Raw genomic sequence first — 18,790 nt, forward strand, 5'->3', positions numbered from 1 at the left:
AGCGTGAAGAAGGCCGCTACCTGGGCCAGCTCGGTGACGGTGTCAGCGTCCACTGTTGACATGTCCACGTAGCACTTGCCAGGGCGGATCCCTTGCAGCACGCCACTGGGGCCCAGCACCAGCTGTGGGGACACAAGGGAGAAGCAATAGCCCAGGCCCCCAGCAAGACATCCAGGAGCCCCTTAGACCTAAAGTCAGAATTCTTTTCCTTTTTTGGCTTATTTCCTGATTAGGAGTTAATCAATATTAAGGCTGAAAAGGGAAGAGAAAGTAAATAAGCAAGGGAAAGGAAAGTATTTCTGGTATGTTCCCATTCATCTTTAAAAAGAATGTTTCTTTTTATTAAAAACCTCCCATTTAAAAGATGGAACCTCAGTGCTTATGTTTTGGGGCTTCTTTGGATTTACTTGGACTGGTCACCAGTTTAACAAGATGACTACTGCACTTGAACTTTCACAACAGACAAAAACAGCAATAGCTAAACATAGGAACTTGGCACATGGACCAAAAGCACACTTAGCCCCAAAGCTTCCAGCTCAACAAGAATACATGGGAATGGTCAGATCCATTTTAGCACAGACCTCAGGGACCCTAGCCGTTTTCATGCTTTGTTCTGAATTAAAGGAAGTCTGTATTCAATTTATGCAAACACCCTTCACAATGGGTGATGGCCCCCCAGATGGGAAACTCAAACCCCCGCCCCAAATGCACTCACTCACTCCGTGTGCGCGGGGAGAAGGGGAGGAGGCCAGCCAGTTTTCCTGGCCACAACCTGAGGCGCTGAGGGGAGGGAGGGGATCCTTACGTCCTTGGCCGCCTTTGGATCCGACACACAGGCGAAGGTGATGTCACAAGTTGAAACAACTTCAGCGGGGGTTCTTCCTAGGCGGGCCCCCTCCTGGATGAACAAATCACACTGCAAAAGTCACAGATCCTAACGTGAGCTGCAGGCAGTGCACAACAAACATGCCAGCCAGGCCAGAGACAGTGCCCAGTCCTCCTGGTGGGCCTCCCACGGCAGGGTCGGAAGCTGAGGCTGGGAGGCCCGGCGTCTTGAGGGAAGTAGATGGGGCCTCTCATGGACTGTGTCGTGTTTTTGCACACCTGGTGTTTTTATAGAACGGTGTTCTACTTCACAGTAAGCACAAGACAAGTGTCTGCGGAAGGATTCCTGTTTGAAGAACAGGATGTGAGCAGTACCGGTCCATAGCCCTGTGGTTGTCCTGGCTTTGGCAACGTCATCCAGCTCCCTGTGCTAGCGGCACTGTGTTGAAGCAGGGGCGGCTGGGATGTTTCCAGAGATACTTCTGGGGCGAGGGGTGAGTGTGCGTCTATAAACACTAACTTTTCTTTTCTGAAAATTAAAATCACCCAGAACATCTAACAAAACACATCATCATTATTTCGGTGTATTTTTTTTCCACAGGCATTTAAAAAAGAATTAGAATAACTTGAACCTACTATTTTATATTTTGTATCCAATTTTTAATATTTTATATGATTTCCATTTACCCATGTTGTAGTCTTTCATAATTATCATTTATAACGATGGTTGCAGAATATTCCATCAAGAGATACATCTGGATTTTCTTAATAGCTCCCTGCAGTTCAATATCTGGCCTGCTTTTAATTATAAATGACTCCAACAAATAGCTTTACGTATACTAGTTCTCCATGTTTTGAATCTAGGTCTCTGTATGTAAAATAAAACAGTTTTTAAAAATCCTAATAAATGCAGACAAATGGCTTTCCGATAGGGTTGAGTCAATGTATTAACGACCACCAGCAAGGTCTCAAATCAGTAGCACTGAGTATGTCATTTACAAACAAAAAAGCACCCATACACGGAAATTTTATCCTACTTGATGATTTAACCAGCCAAAAATAGCTTTTTTTTTTTTTTTGGATATATTTTTATTACTAAACCTTTTAAACACACTTATTATTTCCTCTTTCGTGAACTTTTAAAAAATTTTTTTTCTTTAATTTTATTGGGTAATATTGGGGAACAGTGTGTTTCTCTAGGGCCCATCGGCTCTAAGTCATTATCCTTCAATCTAGTTGTGGAGGGCGCAGCTCACTGGCCCATGTGGGAATCGAACCGGCGACCCTGGTGTTCAGAGCTCGTGCTCTAACCAACTGAGCCCTCCGGCCGCCCCTCGGGAACTTTTTTTAATCTTAGTTATCAAACTATATGTTTCATAAAATCAACATATTTCCCTTTTCCTATCATATTTGCTATAAGCACTTTTAGTTGGTATAGCTTTCAATTCTGTTTATTTATACCTAGGCTTAGAAAGATCTATTAATATTTAATTTTATTTTCTTCTGTTTTTATCCTTTTGAAAAAAATATTTCGTAATCTATTTGGAATATATTTTACTATGCGGTAGGAAGTGAGATTAGTGTTTCCTCAAATCTCTAACCAGCCGTCCTAAACATAACTTACTCACCCGCCCTTCTCTCTGTCTGATTCACAGCAGGCCACCACTATCAGAGGAAGACACTACCGGTCTACCTGGTAGGTCTGCGTCTTTACTACAGCACTAAAATGCATCTTGGCATTATATCCTGTTTTAAACTTTGCTTAGGAGAGACCTCTTTAGTACTCTTCCTTTTCTGAAAACTGAAAAAATATGTTACCTCTTTTTCCAGAAGAACCAGAGAATCACTTTTCAAATGATTTTTATAAAAATTCCGTGGGGATTTTCATGACGATTAAATGGCTTTATTTATTTATTTTTTAAAAGAGGGTGCAGCTCACAGTGACCCATGAGGGAATCGAACCGGCAACCCTGGTGTTATTAGCACCATACTCTAACCAACTGAACTAACCGGCTACACTAAAAAGCTTTTTAAAGATGACATTTGCTACATAATTTGTAGTAAATGCACAGGCATTGTGCTGACTACTTCACATCATCTCATTTAACCTTCCACCCCATGAAGCAGGGGCTTTTACTGCCATCATCTTACAGGTGAGGACTCCGAGACCTACGGCTATTAACTATCTTGCTGAAGAGGGCAAGCAGCAGGGTGTGACCGGCACTTACTCGTAGATCTGCCCAATTCTCAACCCAAGTTCTACCTGCGTTGCTCTATTGCCTTCCTGTACATTAATCTGGAAAGAATGGCTTGTTTATTAGTTTGGCTTTCTAAACAGGAAAACAGGATGACCAGAGGGGCTAAGTGTACTCATAGCAAACCCTCTGGATCTGACGTTCTGCGGCTGTGCACCTCTGGATTTCCTGGGAACTCGCCTTGAATCCCAGCCAGCCTGCCGATGGGGCGTCTGAGGTCTCACTCCTGACTTAGCTCCCTGCAGTGCCCACTCAATGCCCAGGACCTGAAGCCCCAAATCCCTTAGCACGGCCTTCAGTGCCCTTTTCCCCAGGGCCCCTTTAACTCTCCAAGTAGTTCCTTGTTATTGTTGAAAAGGAATTTTTCATTTTGCCTAGAACGTTTCTGTTAATTCCAACCCATCAGCTCCACTACCTCCTTTAGCAATCATCCCTCATTTCAGCTCTCACCTCGCCGCACACAAGGGGCCTCGCACCCAGTCATCTCACAAATACATGCTCAGCCCCACCTTGTTCTTCAAGAGCCTGGTCGTCTCAGTCTCTCTTCCTTTGTTCCTGGCAAGTCCAGTGCTGTACTTTACTGGGTCAGACTATAGTTCTTCACCCATTCTTAGATGAGAACTTGATGGGAGTCAGGGCCTCTCTCCATTACAAAAGGTGCATATTCACAGCCCTGGAATTCCATGTCCGGGCACGTACAGACCCCTGGAAGCTGTGGACTGCCATCTTAGGCTGGGAACTTCTAAACCTGTCCTGCCCAAGATGGTAGCCATTAGCCAGAGAGGACTATTTAAATTTCAGTGGAAAAAAATTAAAACTTCAGGGCCATCCCGGTGGCTCAGGCGGTTGGAGCTCCATGCTCCTAACTCTGAAGGCTGCCGGTTCGATTCCCACATGGGCCAGTGGGCTCTCAACCACAAGGTTGCCAGTTCGACTGCTCGACTCCCGCAAGGGATGGTGGGCTGCACCCCCTGCAACTAAAATTGAACATGGCACCTTGAGCTGAGCTGCTGCTAAGCTCCCGGATGGCTCAGTTGGTTGGAGCGCGTTCTCTCAACCACAAGGTTGCTGGTTCGACTCCTGCAAGGGATGGTGGGCTGTGCCCCCAGCAACTAACAACAGCAACTGGACCTGGACCTGAGCTGCGCCCTCCACAACTAAGACTGAAAGGACAACAACTTGACTTGGGGAAAAAAAAAACTCCTGGAAGTACACACTGTTCCCCAATAAAGTCCTGTTCCCCTTCCCCAATAAAATCTTTAAAGAAATTAAAACGTCAATTCTTCAGTCCTACTATCTTTGATTCAAGCGTTCAGGAGCCACGTGTGGCTCGTGGCTGCCACACCGGACAGTGCAGGTACAGACCACTGTCACTGCAGAATGCTGTTGACACCAGCCAAACGACAGGGAGCAGTGTAGCCACTGAAAAGGACGAAGCAGATCCATCTGTATGCACTCCTTATTAGTGAATTCCACACACACACACACGCTTCCATGGGCATGGGCAAAAGGGTGCAAAAACACACGAGCTAGCTCAGGTAATGGTATAGAAAGGGGGGAGTTTTCACTTCGTTTTATGCGCCTGGCTGGTTCTCAAAGTTTAGTTTTCACACCAACACCCGAAGCTTAATTGTCGGCTTCCCCTACCCCACTGTGTGCAGAATGCCGGACAGAGACCACAGGCAGACGTTCCCACCCCTAGCTGCCCAACGCTGAGTCCAGGCCCGGCCCCCCCAATATGCCCCCAGCATCAGTGCTTACTTTCTCTGCAGTCCGGTTCCAGACAGTCACCGTGTGACCCATTTTTAGCAAATTGGAGACGATGCCACTTCCCATGAGGCCGAGGCCCAAAAATCCTATCCTGAGAAAGAGAGAGACGGATTAGTTCAGGGCGGAGGGGGAGGGACCACAGACCGCCACTAACACCCCTCAGCTGTGTGCTGACACATGCCCACAGGGCCAGCGGTGGCACACGGCAGACTGTGACTTTGATTATGCCATCATTTAAAAGTGTCCCTAAATTTAAACGGGCATTTCTAAACGCTCGACTACCACAGTCAGAAGCATGACTCATGTGGCTTAGGGTAAGTCCTCCAAATCGTTTCCTTGTTGCTATGATAGAGGGTATGAACTTCTTATTCCACGACAGCGAGAAAGCAGACATTTGTCCCCGGCTCTTGCAAGGCTTTCGAGTGCTAGGCCTTCAGATGCCACTTTAAAGCACATCAGGACCCGTGACAAGTAACTGAAGTGCTGTGTCAGAGCCAGCCGCCTTCCTTCCCTGTAGCAAGCAGGTTCCCAGTCTTCCCTGCCCTTTCCCGGCTCTAAAGCTGCACCACATTTCACATTTTTATTAGCAGACGGGCCTTGCCCTCTTCTTCAAAGCTTTGCCTGAGCTTTGGAGCCAATCTTCCCAGTTGCGTGAGTTCTTCCCACGCCTGTCTTCTCCGGCTCCTCTCCACTGCCCGCTGGCCCATCTTCCGCTCTCCACCACACCCTTCTAACTGCAGGCCCATTACAACCCTTCTGAGACCTAAGTCCTTAGGTAGACACACTATGCTTCCCTTCACTTCCTACAGCCTGCTCTTTCCTGCAACCCCGAAACCTTGAGGACTATTAGCTACTTTTTTAGATGGTTTTATCTTGCCCAAATGTCTTTGCTTGATTCCTGCACTTCTTTATCTCTCCTGGCACGTGACAGGGCTTAATAATGCCTTTCTTCATTTCTTCTTACATCATGTTCTAGTTTTCACCATGGGCTTTTTTCCGCTCTAGACAGCCTCTGCAGCTTCCCCACTTAGACCCGTGTTATCCTTTCAGTAGCTCTGGTCTCCTGGGAGTCACAGCTGCAGCCAACTCTGCAAACTGGCCCTTGTACTCAGTTTCTTCTGATCCCTGCCGGAATATGCACTTCTCACACTCTCTGTCCCAATGTGCTAAGTCATTTGAACCAAATGCTGAAAATGGAACCCACCACCTTCTTCACCAAATGGCAACCTTGCCCACTAAGTTTTAAGCTGAAGCTTAAAAACAATGAGATCTTTGGTCATTCACAGCTTTCTGGGTAGTGCAAGTTTTCCCTGTGATTCTAAACCATGAGGACTAATTCTGCTTCCATTTCTTGGTGTTCCGGGACACCAGGAGACCTGGGGATGAAGCTTCTAGATTTTTAACATGGCAACTGACAGTCCCCCATGGGGTCCTTGAGACCAGGTGGAGAATGTGGACTAAGAACAAGACGGCTGGTTTGTTTTATAGTTGGTTTCACACTCGTGTTAAAAAAGGGTTTGACGAAGGGGGCAATAGAGGCCTTGGGTGAAGCATTGGGACTGTCCTCAACCCGTCCTAGCTTTTTTTGTTTAAACCAACACAAACCTCATTAAATGAATGGGTGACACCCAGTTCCCTTTTTATTAGCACATAACACACCTATAGCTCCTTCCCTCTATAAAAGGAAGTTCACCCAAAATAACTGGTAAAATCAGTGATATCAACAGCACAAAAAATTGTGAATGAAGTAAAAGACGCACTGCTTTTAGTCTGAGAAAGAACCTTTTGGAAGACACAGACGAGAAATTCAGAGTTGGCTATCTTGCTCAGAAGAATGCTCCTTGTTAGCAAAGAATTCTTTTCATCGGCACAACTCTGGAAACACACTGGCCAACAGAGTGTGGGTGCAAGCTAAAGTGTGGGGACCACAGTCAGGGCTCTCTGACCTGCCTGGGTGGGACTGAGAGTAGCAGGCAGGTACATAGGGAGGGCTGGGAGGCGACAGCAGGGAGGGCCAGGGGATGCAGGAAGACAGGCTTTATTCCAAATATTAATATCTTCACCTCTTGCCCCCCACAGCCAAATTCAGGGTTTTCATCACAGTTCCACTTAGCCAGTAGCAGCAGCAGCATATCTGGGAACTTGTCCAAAATACAAATTCTCAGGCTCTACCTGGGACCTAATGACCGAGAAACCCCGAGGGGTGGGCACAACAATTGGTGCTTTACTAGTGGCCTTCCAGGTGATTCGGAAGCTCAGCAAAGTCTGAGAACCGTGGAACAGAGTGGTCCCTGCTCATTTGGACATCTGCACATTTCAGGGCAACTTCTGTCTTCTGCAAGTCAATTTACTCGTAGGCAAATCATCAGTAAGAATTACAACTTTCTCCCTCTCTTTCCACTCAGTCTTGGCAATAGCCGGGTATAACCCTTAAAAAGTCCCCTCAGGGTCACCCCCCACTTCCCAGCAGAACCAGAGTCACAGGAAGCCTTTTTGTCACAGGTCCTACTTTTTGTCTGTGGGTGTGATGCTGCCGTTCACGGCCGTGCTGTCTGCTGCCTGGATGGAGGTGGACCCGGTCTCCTGGGGAACGAAGCACAAACTGTCAGGTAGGTCTGCCTAGTGAGGCCCCGGGGGAAGATAAAAATGGGGAGGCGTGGAACCGACGTACCTCTTCACATATTTTCAACTTCTTTGTGATTGCCTGGTAACAGACAGCTGGCTAATAAAGAGGGAGGAAAAAGACCATTCATTGAACTGAACGCTTAACCAGTCTTCATTATGATGTACCTGAAAAGTTAGGCCTAATGGAGGATGTTAACATCAACATCTTACTTGGTGTCCAATGTTACTGAACTTCCAGATGACACATTAGAAAGTTAACACACATTACCTCATTCAAGTCTCCATGCAACTCTGCAAGGTTCTTTTGCTGACGATGGCACAGAATCAGAGGCGTTAAGTCACACGCCCAGAATTACAGAGCTGGTCAGTGTAACCAGGCTTGGAACCCAGTTCTGTCCAACTCCAAAGCCACATTCTATGCGCAGATCCTATCAAGGCTCGGCCTAAGCCATGGCTCTGCGGACACTTTGGGACCTATCCTCCACACACCGAGGACTACGAGCATCTCAGCCAGCGAGCCTAGGAATGTGCCCCCCCTTCGCCCCCCCGGCTGCACAGGCTGCCTTGCGGGTGGCCGACAGCTCAGGAGGTTTAGTTTCTGCCCTAGACTTTAAAGGCAACCACAGATGTCTCAAGCAACGGCTGCTGAGTTTTAAAAGCTTTTTTAGGGGGTTTATTTTTAATCTTGACAACACGTGATTCACGGGCGGGTTTCTATGTGACTTTTGCCTAGCTGCTCTGGGCAGGGTACAGGCAGATCTAAGGTTTCAGATGAGCAAGGTGAGGTTCCAATGGAACAACACTCTCCCTCAGGCCAGCCCCTGACTGAGGATCAAGAACTTCAGAGAACAACTCACCTTCTCGGTCTGGCTGAGTAGGAAGTGATGGAAATGAGGGTCTGCATCTTTAACAGGCTGAAACCAGAAAATGAGTAAATAAAAACACGTTATCTTCCACCAGAGGTCACTTCCTTCTGCCTGGTACCTGGACTCTCCTCTGGCTGAAACACCCCTGGGAGCTGGTCTCGATTTTACAACTGTCTGGAAACTCTTCCCGTTGTTAGTCTAAGCCTTTTATAAATCACCTCTGTCCCAGCTAGAGGAAAACTGGCTTCAAGTGGGAAAGACTCGGCATTTCTGCCAGGCTGGTATACAAATTATTCCAATAACTGTGTGGGGGAAAAATTAAAAGGCATACTAGTATTTTTGAAGTCCAACAATCATCAGTCATGTTGGATAACCCAGCAGACTAAGCCAGATCAATTCCGAGGACTTTCTCTCAACTTTAGGGTTTTGACCTACTTGTGTCTGATAACAGACACTTGAGTGTCTTATCTCATTGAGAATCAACATGAATAGAGTGGCGACGACTGACAGACTTTTAAGGGCTTTTCACAATTAGGCCCAGTAACAGGGACAGGGTGCATCTGCATCAACAACAGAATAACACGTGGCTACTAAACATCAAAGTTGTATATACAGACAGTGAAAGGGTGTTTATAAAAGCATCAGGTGAAAAAAAATCTGTGTAATGACCCCACTTTTGTGGAAAATAATGCTAGTCCCCACAACACAAACTACACATGGGTATATCATTATATAAATGATGGCTGGTGAGTGTACCAAAAGGGCTAGAATAGGTTACATCAGACTTCACAGTGAGCACCCGTGAGGGTGGAGGTTGCACTCCTTATCTCATACTCTTCTGTACTGTTTGGAGATTTAAAAAAAAAAATAAAAAAGCCTCATACATAAGAAAAGGGGTAAAAGGAAAGGTGCATCACAGCCAAGTCCAGAAAATCGCTGACACGAGGGCGAGCTCCTTACCTCGCTCACGGTCGGCTGCCATTTAAACGCGGCCATGGGTCCAGCCATCATCCCCTTCACGGTACTAGACTCGGGAATGGTGAGATCCTACAGAAGGAAGGCAGATCATCAAGCTGCTGCGGCCACCTCAGTAGCAGATGTCTTCCTGCCCCAAGGCCGGAGCACCTCCACCTCTTCACTGCTCTGCTTCCCTTGGTCACATCCCACCCGGACTAAACCCTGAGCCAGCTCCATGTCTCAGTGTCAGTTCAAGTCCAAGTCCCCAGCCCTGGATCTGATGACCACCCGTCGGAAGAAATGGCAAGTTCTCATCAACACAAGGAATCAGCCTTTCTTGTCTGTTCTTGAAATAAAATATGTTCGTGTGTCTACATTTCACAAGAACAGAGGTAACTGGAAAGCCCAGCTATGGTCTGCAGTGTTGTCAGCAGGTCACAGAAAACTCCTTATGGCTAATGAACGCGAAGAAAACAGTACTGGCTTCAGAAGGAATCCACCAGATCTCAAGAAAAACTGGAAAAAAAAAAAAAAAAGCCACGTGGTGCCGATGAGGAAATCTGCTCAACGTTTTTCAGCTACTAAGCAACAAAGCTAGAATTAGAATTTCGGGTGGTCAGGAGCCAAGAGCCCCGCTCTCTCCCCAGACTGTGCAGAGAAGCCCCAGCAGAACGGGCTGCTCTTTTTCACCCATGGCCTGGCCCACACCTGTGCCGGGCAAAGGGGCACTCACTGTTCCAGCTTTACAACTGGTCTGCTCTCGTCCCCTCCACCAACGACTACCTCCTGCTCCCTTTCTCCACCTGCCATCTTCCCCCCACGGTGGCCAACAGTTCTACCTGGATGTCTTATGGGAATCTCAACATGTCCCACTAAACTCTTGATTTCCCTGCCCCCACTGCTCCTGCTGCAGTCTCCCCACTCTCAGAAAACAGCAATCTCATTCCACCAGGCCGAGATCCTACAAGTCCTTCTTAATTCTATCCTCCTCTCTCCTCTAACACATGGGCAATGATTATGGCTTTACAATTGGGAATTTGTAACCCTTTCTTTTGGCCCCCCCGCGACTAGCACTCAAGCTCAGGCCACCACCAACTGTTACTTGGACTGTAACAAAAGGAATCTTCTTGCTTCTGACCCCTACAGTCTAGTCTGTACTCAGCAGCCATAGTGAAGCTTGACAGTTCTCTGCCGAAAACGACTTTCTTTCTCACACAATCAGCCAGAAGCTTTGTTGTCGTGGCTTACAGGGTCCTACATGTGTTGCAACCCCCACTCCATGCTAATCTCTGACATCACGTTCTGTAACTTTCTCTCCCCTCACCACTCTCCAGCTCACCCCCCTTGGCCCTCCCTCCCCACTCCCCAACACACCAAACACGCAACTGCCTCAGTGCCTTTGCACTGGTGGGAACGCTCTTCCAACAATTATCTACTTGGTTCACACACTCACTTTAGGTCTCTGTTGAAATGTCACCTTATCAGAGTGCTTTCCCTGACCCCTCTGTTATCTTCCCCCATTGGAACAAGATGCTGCTTTTGATTGTAATGACAGCAAATGTTTTTACAGGGCTTACCATGTGTCAGACATTAGTGTAAATGCTATTTTCTATGTATATTCTCATGTAATCCTCACAACCTCATGAAATAGAACTATTATCGTCTCCATTTTACAGAAGAGAAAACTGAGGCACAGCAAGCTTAAGCAGCTTTGCCTAAGGTCACCGAACTGAGTGTGGCAGATGCAACTGAAACCCAGGGCGTTTGGCTTCAGGGTCTATGTTACCATAAGTGAGTTCTACCCAAGTAAGAACTTTACCAATTTTGTCTACTCTGTATACCATGCAGGAACCATCCCTGGCATATACTAGGTGTTCAGTATTTACTGAAGAAATGAACACAAGAGGGGCCCTGTCTATCTTTCATGCTGCTTAGCTCTGGTCTATGGTAGATGCTCAATAAATATTTGTTGAATAAAGAGGTTTGGGGAAAAAAGAGGCCTAGTGCATGCAGTACTGCCCAAAAGAATCTTCTGCCATGATGGCCATGCTCTGTATCCACACTAACACTGTCACCACTCGTCACATGCCACAGGTGGCTCGTTTGAGTGAGCAACTACATTTTCATTGTGTTGAAATGTCAAAGGCCACCTGTGACTGGAGGCCGCCCAGATCCAGTGATCTGCCTAAGAATACGACGACAGAACGAGGAAGGTGGAGAACACAGTTCTCCATCCATCTAGCACAAATCAAAGGCCCCGACTCCTACATCGCTGCTCTCTGCATGAGGCTGGTAGTTTAGGAGCCACAGGGCTGACAGTTCAATTGTCGGGGTGCTTTGTTCCTAGAGTTGTAGTTCTTAGCCCAGGACTCAGAAATAAGAGCCCCAGAGAGAGGGTGAGAGCATACCTCTCAGCATGGCTCCCACACGGAAGTCTAGACACAAACCCAGCCTCAGCCTGTCTGCATGTAACTGACACCTCCGCCACCAAGATCAGCCTTTTCCATTAATCCTCATGGGACAGGGGATTATGGCCTAGAACGGCAATCACCTGGGGCTCTGCCCAGTTATCAGCTTAGGCTACTGCTCTGTTCCAGAGAGGAGCTCGCCAGCCAAATGACAATTACTATAGCAACACACATACTCTTTTTAGACCACAGGATGTATCAGAGCACAAGACACACCAAAATTCCAAGCCCAGGCACAGATTCCCTACATCCCTGAAGGTGGTTAATCACTAGTCAAGCTCCTTCCTCTTCTGCTGACAAATCCTTCATTAGAGGCCAGGCCAAACATGCAGACTTCGTAGAAAGGAACCCCCTGACGGTCAATGGCAGGTAGAGCCCCTGGATGGAAACCTGGCTCCCAGAACAGCAATAGAAATGTTACTACTCTCTGATTAATAATTCAGACCAAAGAGCAAATTGCTTTTTACTGCGAGCGTGACTTCTCAGTCCCTAGCAGTAGTAAGCCCGGCAGCGGCTTCTGGGGTGGCGCTCACACAACACTGTGCTCCTGCCGAAAAGTCACACAGGAACGACATTCATCAAATGCCTAATGCATTGCAGGCACTGCCCTAGGTGCTCTGCTCCTGTTACTCACAAAGATACTCCTGTATCTTTCTTCCTCTCAATGATCAGATGAGGAAACTGAGACAAACGTAGGTGGCCAAGGTCACACAGCCATGGCAAGTCATGGAATCACAATCCAAATTCAAGGCCCTCTTCCTAACATCTCCTTTATACTTCCCTTTATCCAAAAAGAAGTAGTTTTTCTCCAGGGCCAGCAGGAGTTGCTGAGATCCATGGCGTAAGACACCAGACAATGTGAATTTGGAGTATAGTACAAAACCTGACAGCCCAGATTCCTCTGGATCCCTGGAAATAAATTCAACTGGATGAAACTGGATCATACCCCTGAAAAGCTCTTCATGCACAGCAGCTGTGTTTTCTAAATCTTCTCCACCCCTGGCTGGCAGTTCCCTGTGCTCATGATCACCCGCGGCAGTCCCCATGCTACAGTTGCTCTCATCTATTGTTGGTCTTTGGTCATTTAACAGCACAAAGGACCTTCTCTAACGCAGCGGTCTCACAGGCTGCCCGTGGCAGCCCACAGGCTGAATCTAGCCCAGAGATGGTAAAATTTTGAGTTACCTTCCAACATTTAAAATGGGAACATTTCACCTAAAAATCTTTATTTCCAGCTTCTCTTGAGAAAAACCACACCATCTGGCAAAAGTTGGCTGGAACTCCATGGACAGAGCATGACCTGCCCAGGCCGCAGCCGCTGCCACCCTAACGCTCTCAGCATGGAGGCAGGGCCGTGGAACCTCCTACTTGAGCCATTTCTTCTTGCATCGGTTGGCTCCACTTGCTTCCATGGCCTGCCTGGTCTTGCTGGTGTCTGAATTTGCAAGTCTTGATCCGATGTCTAATGTTTCATCATGGCCTCATCACCCAACTGTTTCTGCCAGCCATCTGGCTCCTACCCCCCTCCTTGATCCTGTTCTCACAATCTCCCCTGTGTGAGACTACCTCCTTCATCTCAAATTCTCCTCCCTTGGCCTCTAAGACTCGACACACATCTTTTCAGGAAGGCAGGAAGTATGTTATTTCAAGGCTCTTCTGACTCCTTCCCACCCTGAACTACAGGCACTCTCTCTGCAAAGCTGACTTTGCCCTTCACTCTTCTCCCCCTTTACTTTATCCAAACACAAACCCCATCCCGTCTCACGGATCCAACATCCTTCTTCCACATTTGCCTCCCACATTTCCATCTCCATCGTGTTATTCCAAGTCTCCCTGGTGGTCTAGGCACCACCCCAAATGCATGGTACTCAGAGCTGCTCCTCTTGCCCTATAAGTCTGCTCTTCTCCCGACCCCTCTGCTCTTGAGAAAAGTTACCACCACTTCCCAGGCATAAACTTGCAATTGTTTCCCTCTCCTTTTTCTCATTTACCCACTGCATAACCAGGTGCCAAATCTGATGTATGAACGCTTCCTCGGAAGTGCCTCTCACAGTTCCTTTCGATACCGGCTACCTCCACACCCCGCTCAAACACCTTCACGGCCCCCTAATGACTCCATGCCAGTACAGCACTGCTTAAGTAGGCCTCTCCACAATCTAGTGACGACCTACTTTTATCTCTTCACTCTCCTTCCCGTCTCTCCCTGTACTGAGAATATCCACACCACCATCAGGGCTGTGCCCCCATGTGGGCTGGGCCCTCCAATTCCTGACACCTTCCCTTCTTTCTTGCCACGCCCCTTCCACTGCCAGCCTTGCATGCTGCTCCGGTGGACCGCTCTCCTGACTCGATCACCCAGTGGAACGCACAAGCCTTTGCTGCCTTGTGTTCCTACTTCATGCCCATGCATTCAGGCCGTGTCCCTCCGTTGGTCCGTAGGATTCTTTAGAGCAGCACTCAGCACAGGACTCTACCTCCATGTAGTGAGCTGCAGCATACTAGAGTTCATCTCTGCCATATGCAAAAGGAAGTCACTAATCCCAGAAGCTGCATAGATAAAACAAACCTTCTCATCCTTTGGGGGCCGACCCCGCTTCCGGGGACTCTGCTCTTGGGCTCTTTTCAGAGGGGACTTGGAGCCTCTCTCTGAAGAGCCTGAAGACACCCTCTTCTTTCCTTCTCCCATGTTCTTCTTCACCTTCCCTTCAGACAGGCTAAGCTTGCGCTTTTCATCACCTGAGTTTGGCCTACTTCTCTCCTCACTGGAATTACGCCGATTCTTGTCATCAGCAGAATTGTGGGATGAGGTCTGAAAGTTTAATAATAATGATGATAACCACCACAATAGCTGCTGCCATTGCCACCACCATTTACAAGAGCCACACCCTGTGACAAGCACGTCACATGCATTGTCTGCACAACAAAGTGAAACAGGCTCTGCTGTCATCCCCACTTACATGTGGGGAAGCAGATTAAAAAAAAAAAAAAAAAAATCATCAAGTCCCTTGCCCACAGTCCCAAAGCTAAGAAGTGGGATTTACACCCGGGCAGTGGATATATCCCAGAGGCTGTGCTCCTGATCTCTGTGCTATAAAAGGGAGAATCAACCTGTGCTGTAGTCAGATACTTCTCCTGGGTCCAGGTGACTTTCCTAAGAGCAACAGTCTATTCCAGAAAGGTCAGCCACATGCATGGAGTTTCAAGCTGATTAGCAAAACGCTGATACCTTAGAACTGAAGTAGCTCTCTCTCCATTGGCATTTCATAAGAATAGAGTTTCAGGTTTGGGTGATATTTAATCTGTTAGTTCCTATGCAGAAATAACCGGTTTGGCACTGGCATAAATTGAGACTCATGGGGTACCTCACCTGGTCTTTCCCTTTGGCTCTCCTGAGGAACTCTTCCACGGCATCCACAGCTTGCTGGAATCGTTTTCCTTTGTTAATCTTTATCATTTCCTCCTTATGCGCATGATATGGCTTTAGCTGTTCCACTTTGATCCACGCACTAGCAGAAAACACACAGGGAAAGGGTATGATCCACACTGCCGGCGCCAGAAAGTATCAAAGACCTCATCCCAGCAGGATGCAATGCAAATACCCATTTGCTTTAACTGGCCTTGGAAACAGGCCTGCTATTTTTTCAAAACATGCTATTGACTACCTCAAATGCTTGAGCCTAAAAGTATGTTTTCTTGGAACAAGTCAAGCAGAACAACAATAAACAAAATCAGAATTTCCCTGAAATGAAATCACTGGTTATTCTACTCGTTCACCGGCCTTCCACACCGAACCACACACACCTTTCTACATGCTCAGGGCAGAGGAAACCTGGAGATGCCCTCCTACTCTCACCACACAGTACAGATGGCCACACACGGATCCCAGGGAATCGGGGCACCTGGAAGCATCAGCGCTCAGCAACAACCTGAGCCAGAATGATGGCCTGTCAATCACAGAGAATCAGGGATGCTAAAGAAATGCAACACCTAAAATCTGCTGCTCTTACAAATATCTGCAGCTATGGAGCCTATATTTGTTCATAAATGATTGTATCCATGGCTACTCGGCCACATAAAACATGTGACACGTGGTTTGGAATGAGGGCAGCACTCACAAAGGGAGGCCTTTAAAAACAAGATTCTGCTTGAGATTAAAAGTACAAAAATATACTCTTCTGATATTTAATTTTTAGTTCCTAACTTCAGTGTATAACACATGAAAGTGAAAAAAGCCATCAGTTGTCAATTCTGGAATACCTCGGTGACCATACTAATGTGAAAAAATCTGCCCCAGCTGGCTTCCCGTGGTTTCCCTAAATGACGTTCAGTTTCCCAGTATAAAGGAGAGAAGTTCATAGGTTTGGCAAGGTAACAGTTAATTTACATGTCTTACCCTGTAACACTCACAGGTTTCATAGTATAACCTTCAGAAAAAGTGGATCAGGTTAAAGATACAGAAACTGGGCTATCACACTAACTTAGGGTTCTCTCCTTTAGAGAAAGCTAGACAATAGTCACTAGTAAAAGTGCTAAACTGTGTATATAAAAAACACCAACAGACCCCTTTGAGTGTTGTGCTCATGGTTGTGACGATGGGTCTGTACACACACAATAGCTCTGGGACCATCAGACTGCAAATGCAACAGCATACCTAGGTATGCTATCTATGGGTAAACAAAATGGAGAGAATGAACAATGAGTGGGGACTCAGACACTGGCCTCACTGCACAGAGCTCCCACCGGATGAGGTAAGCAGGTACCTCCCTTGTGACCAATTCATCTTAAACTTTGAGATTTGACACAATAGAGCCAAATGATCCAAACTACAGGGAGGCGAAATGGAATTAAATTTCGACCCCACATTGTCTGGCAAGTATAAGCACTGAACTGACCCTCTTGCCTCTCCTTGCATGTATCGTGTTTCTAAGGACAGACCACCAGAGCAATCAGAGGCAAAGCCAGACACGCCCTGAAAAGCAAGTTAGGCTGTCATACTAACTGGCAGCTCGATATGACACAAGCATCAGTAAGGAAGCTGAAAGAGCCACAGCCCTCGAGACAGGCCTTTTCCTTTTCTGAATTTCAGGTCAGAAGCTGAGACGGGCACAAATTCATGTAAGATCAATGGGGTGGTTTTTATGGAGCCCTTGAGATGGGACAACACGCTGTAAGAATCCCAATCCCTTCCTCCTTCCTCTCCATGTTAACCTGTGATTCAGAGGAAGTGAAAAGGTAAGGACATCTGTGGAGGAAGCACCAATAAATCCACACCTATGTTTTCGTTGATGAATTGTACTGATTTCTGCCAGGAGAAGAAGAGTAGTCAAAATTCTATTCATCCTGAAGACGGGCATTTGAAATACTAAAACAACATTTTCCTCTATGACCATCTTTGAAAAGTGAAAGTGGTTTGCTAAATGAACTGACAGCATAAATACGACTTCAAGAGGATAAATGCAAGAAATGTTAATTCACTTAAGAAATCAACCTATTGTTGGAGAAGCATCCTGTCGTATCAGAAAAACAGTAAAGAAAAAGCCAGCCCACCAGAACCCTGGGAGGAGTACCTCTTGAAAGCAAGCCCAACGGAATCCCTTTGGCAATCTGAATAGAACTTTTTCTCTAAAGGCTGCAGTATCGCAAAACCCTGTCTCCTTTAAGAGCACGCTTTTCAGCCAGAGCTTCAATAATGCACCACCTCCTATCCCTGAGGCCCATGAGGCAGGTCTGGCATGCAACTGGTGCTCAATAAATGATCACGGAGTAAGATGCCCAACAGGCGCATTCAGGCCGACTCTGGGTTAAATGTTGTAAGGCTGTAGTAGCTTTTTGTGGTTGTACTTGTTTTTCGTCTATTTTCTCACTGACTGCTGTTTCTTTTCTTGTATGAGCTGTAACTTGTTAGTTCCCTCCTGTCATTCTTCCTATGCCTAGATGGAGCTGGACCTTTCCCACCCAATTTGCTGAAGGCTGCGAAGTCAGAAAAATCAAGCTTATTCAAAAATCAAGTGTCTAAAGTACATGTCTTTGATTTTATGTACAAGAAAGTTAATTACATATTTTTTGTAGAAGTGAACACCTGAGAACAAGGAGCTTGGCAATCAGTGAGGTCAATGTAAGTACGAAATGGAAGGTTCCTTAAGATATTTGGCTAAATGGAAAAAAGCAAGATGCAGAGCAGTTTGTAGTATGCTACCACTTGCGTAAAAACGAGGGGAAAGGAACATGTAACTTCTTGATTATGCACAGTCTTCGGAGGCCCACACCATAAAAAACTAGTATAATTAGACGACCGTGGGCCAGGAACTGGGTGGCTGAGGGAGAGGGATGAATGGGAACCCTTTCACGGTTTATAACGATTTTTTCTTTTGCGGGGCGGGGGGTGCCATAAACACGTATAATCTTAAAAAAAAGTCAATAATAAAGGCCTCTGCGGTAGAACGAGGGCTATTCTGTCTGCCCAAAGGATTTTCTCCATTACTGCCTTGTTTGTAAGGTTTGCTCAGGTGGGTAGCTACTGTTTGGCTGACGGTGTGTGTCTGCACCTGCAACACGGCCAAGAGCAGCAAACTTACCTTGGTGTTCTGATACACCTCCTACCAATTCTTTTCATTTGCGAGTATAAATCTTCTACTTAGCCACCCTCAGAATACACACTGCACTCAAAATGAATGTAAAAACCTCACATTTTCAAAAACTTCCATAATTCTGACCTGTTTCCCCTTAAATTAAAAATATATCATGTAGATATCCTATTCAAGACACCAGTCTATGAACAATCTCCAAAACCCTCACGTGTGTCTCAGACTTCGTACACACTGACCGAGACGGGTGACAGAGAGAGAACACACGTGAGCATAGTCCAAAGGTGAGGACAAGAACAGGGTCAGAAGACGTGGCCTCACTTTTCCACCTGGAATTGGTCAGTAGTACTTAGTAAATCATTTCTAGGCTCCCCACCACAAACCATTGAAAGAGGCTGAGTATTCCTTAAGTGTTACAGCTCCAAATCTAAGCCATTCAT

The 18,790-nt window shown here is 46.7% G+C and overlaps 1 protein-coding gene across 6 annotated transcripts in view; it reads right to left on the minus strand.

The window, feature by feature from the left end:
* Positions 1 to 18,790, minus strand: part of GLYR1 (glyoxylate reductase 1 homolog) — a 32,461-nt gene that overhangs the window by 7,156 nt on the left and 6,515 nt on the right. Inside the window, exons 4-12 of one of the 6 annotated variants that reach the window (XM_033102021.1) lie at positions 15,134 to 15,272; positions 14,333 to 14,575; positions 9,302 to 9,388; positions 8,333 to 8,389; positions 7,522 to 7,572; positions 7,360 to 7,433; positions 4,842 to 4,941; positions 806 to 898; positions 21 to 119 (exon numbers count right to left, since the gene is read on the minus strand). In XM_033102021.1, the coding sequence (XP_032957912.1) occupies positions 21 to 119; positions 806 to 898; positions 4,842 to 4,941; positions 7,360 to 7,433; positions 7,522 to 7,572; positions 8,333 to 8,389; positions 9,302 to 9,388; positions 14,333 to 14,575; positions 15,134 to 15,272 (943 nt within the window). Of the gene's footprint in view, positions 1 to 20; positions 123 to 805; positions 917 to 4,841; positions 4,942 to 7,359; positions 7,434 to 7,521; positions 7,573 to 8,332; positions 8,390 to 9,301; positions 9,389 to 14,332; positions 14,576 to 15,133; positions 15,273 to 18,790 lie in introns of all 6 variants that reach the window. The other 5 variants (XM_033102020.1, XM_033102019.1, XM_033102018.1 and 2 more) reach the window with 5 other exon arrangements.

Source organism: Rhinolophus ferrumequinum (genome assembly GCF_004115265.2).
Source record: "Rhinolophus ferrumequinum isolate MPI-CBG mRhiFer1 chromosome 15 unlocalized genomic scaffold, mRhiFer1_v1.p scaffold_54_arrow_ctg1_1, whole genome shotgun sequence".
NCBI classification, from domain to species: Eukaryota; Metazoa; Chordata; class Mammalia; order Chiroptera; family Rhinolophidae; genus Rhinolophus; species Rhinolophus ferrumequinum.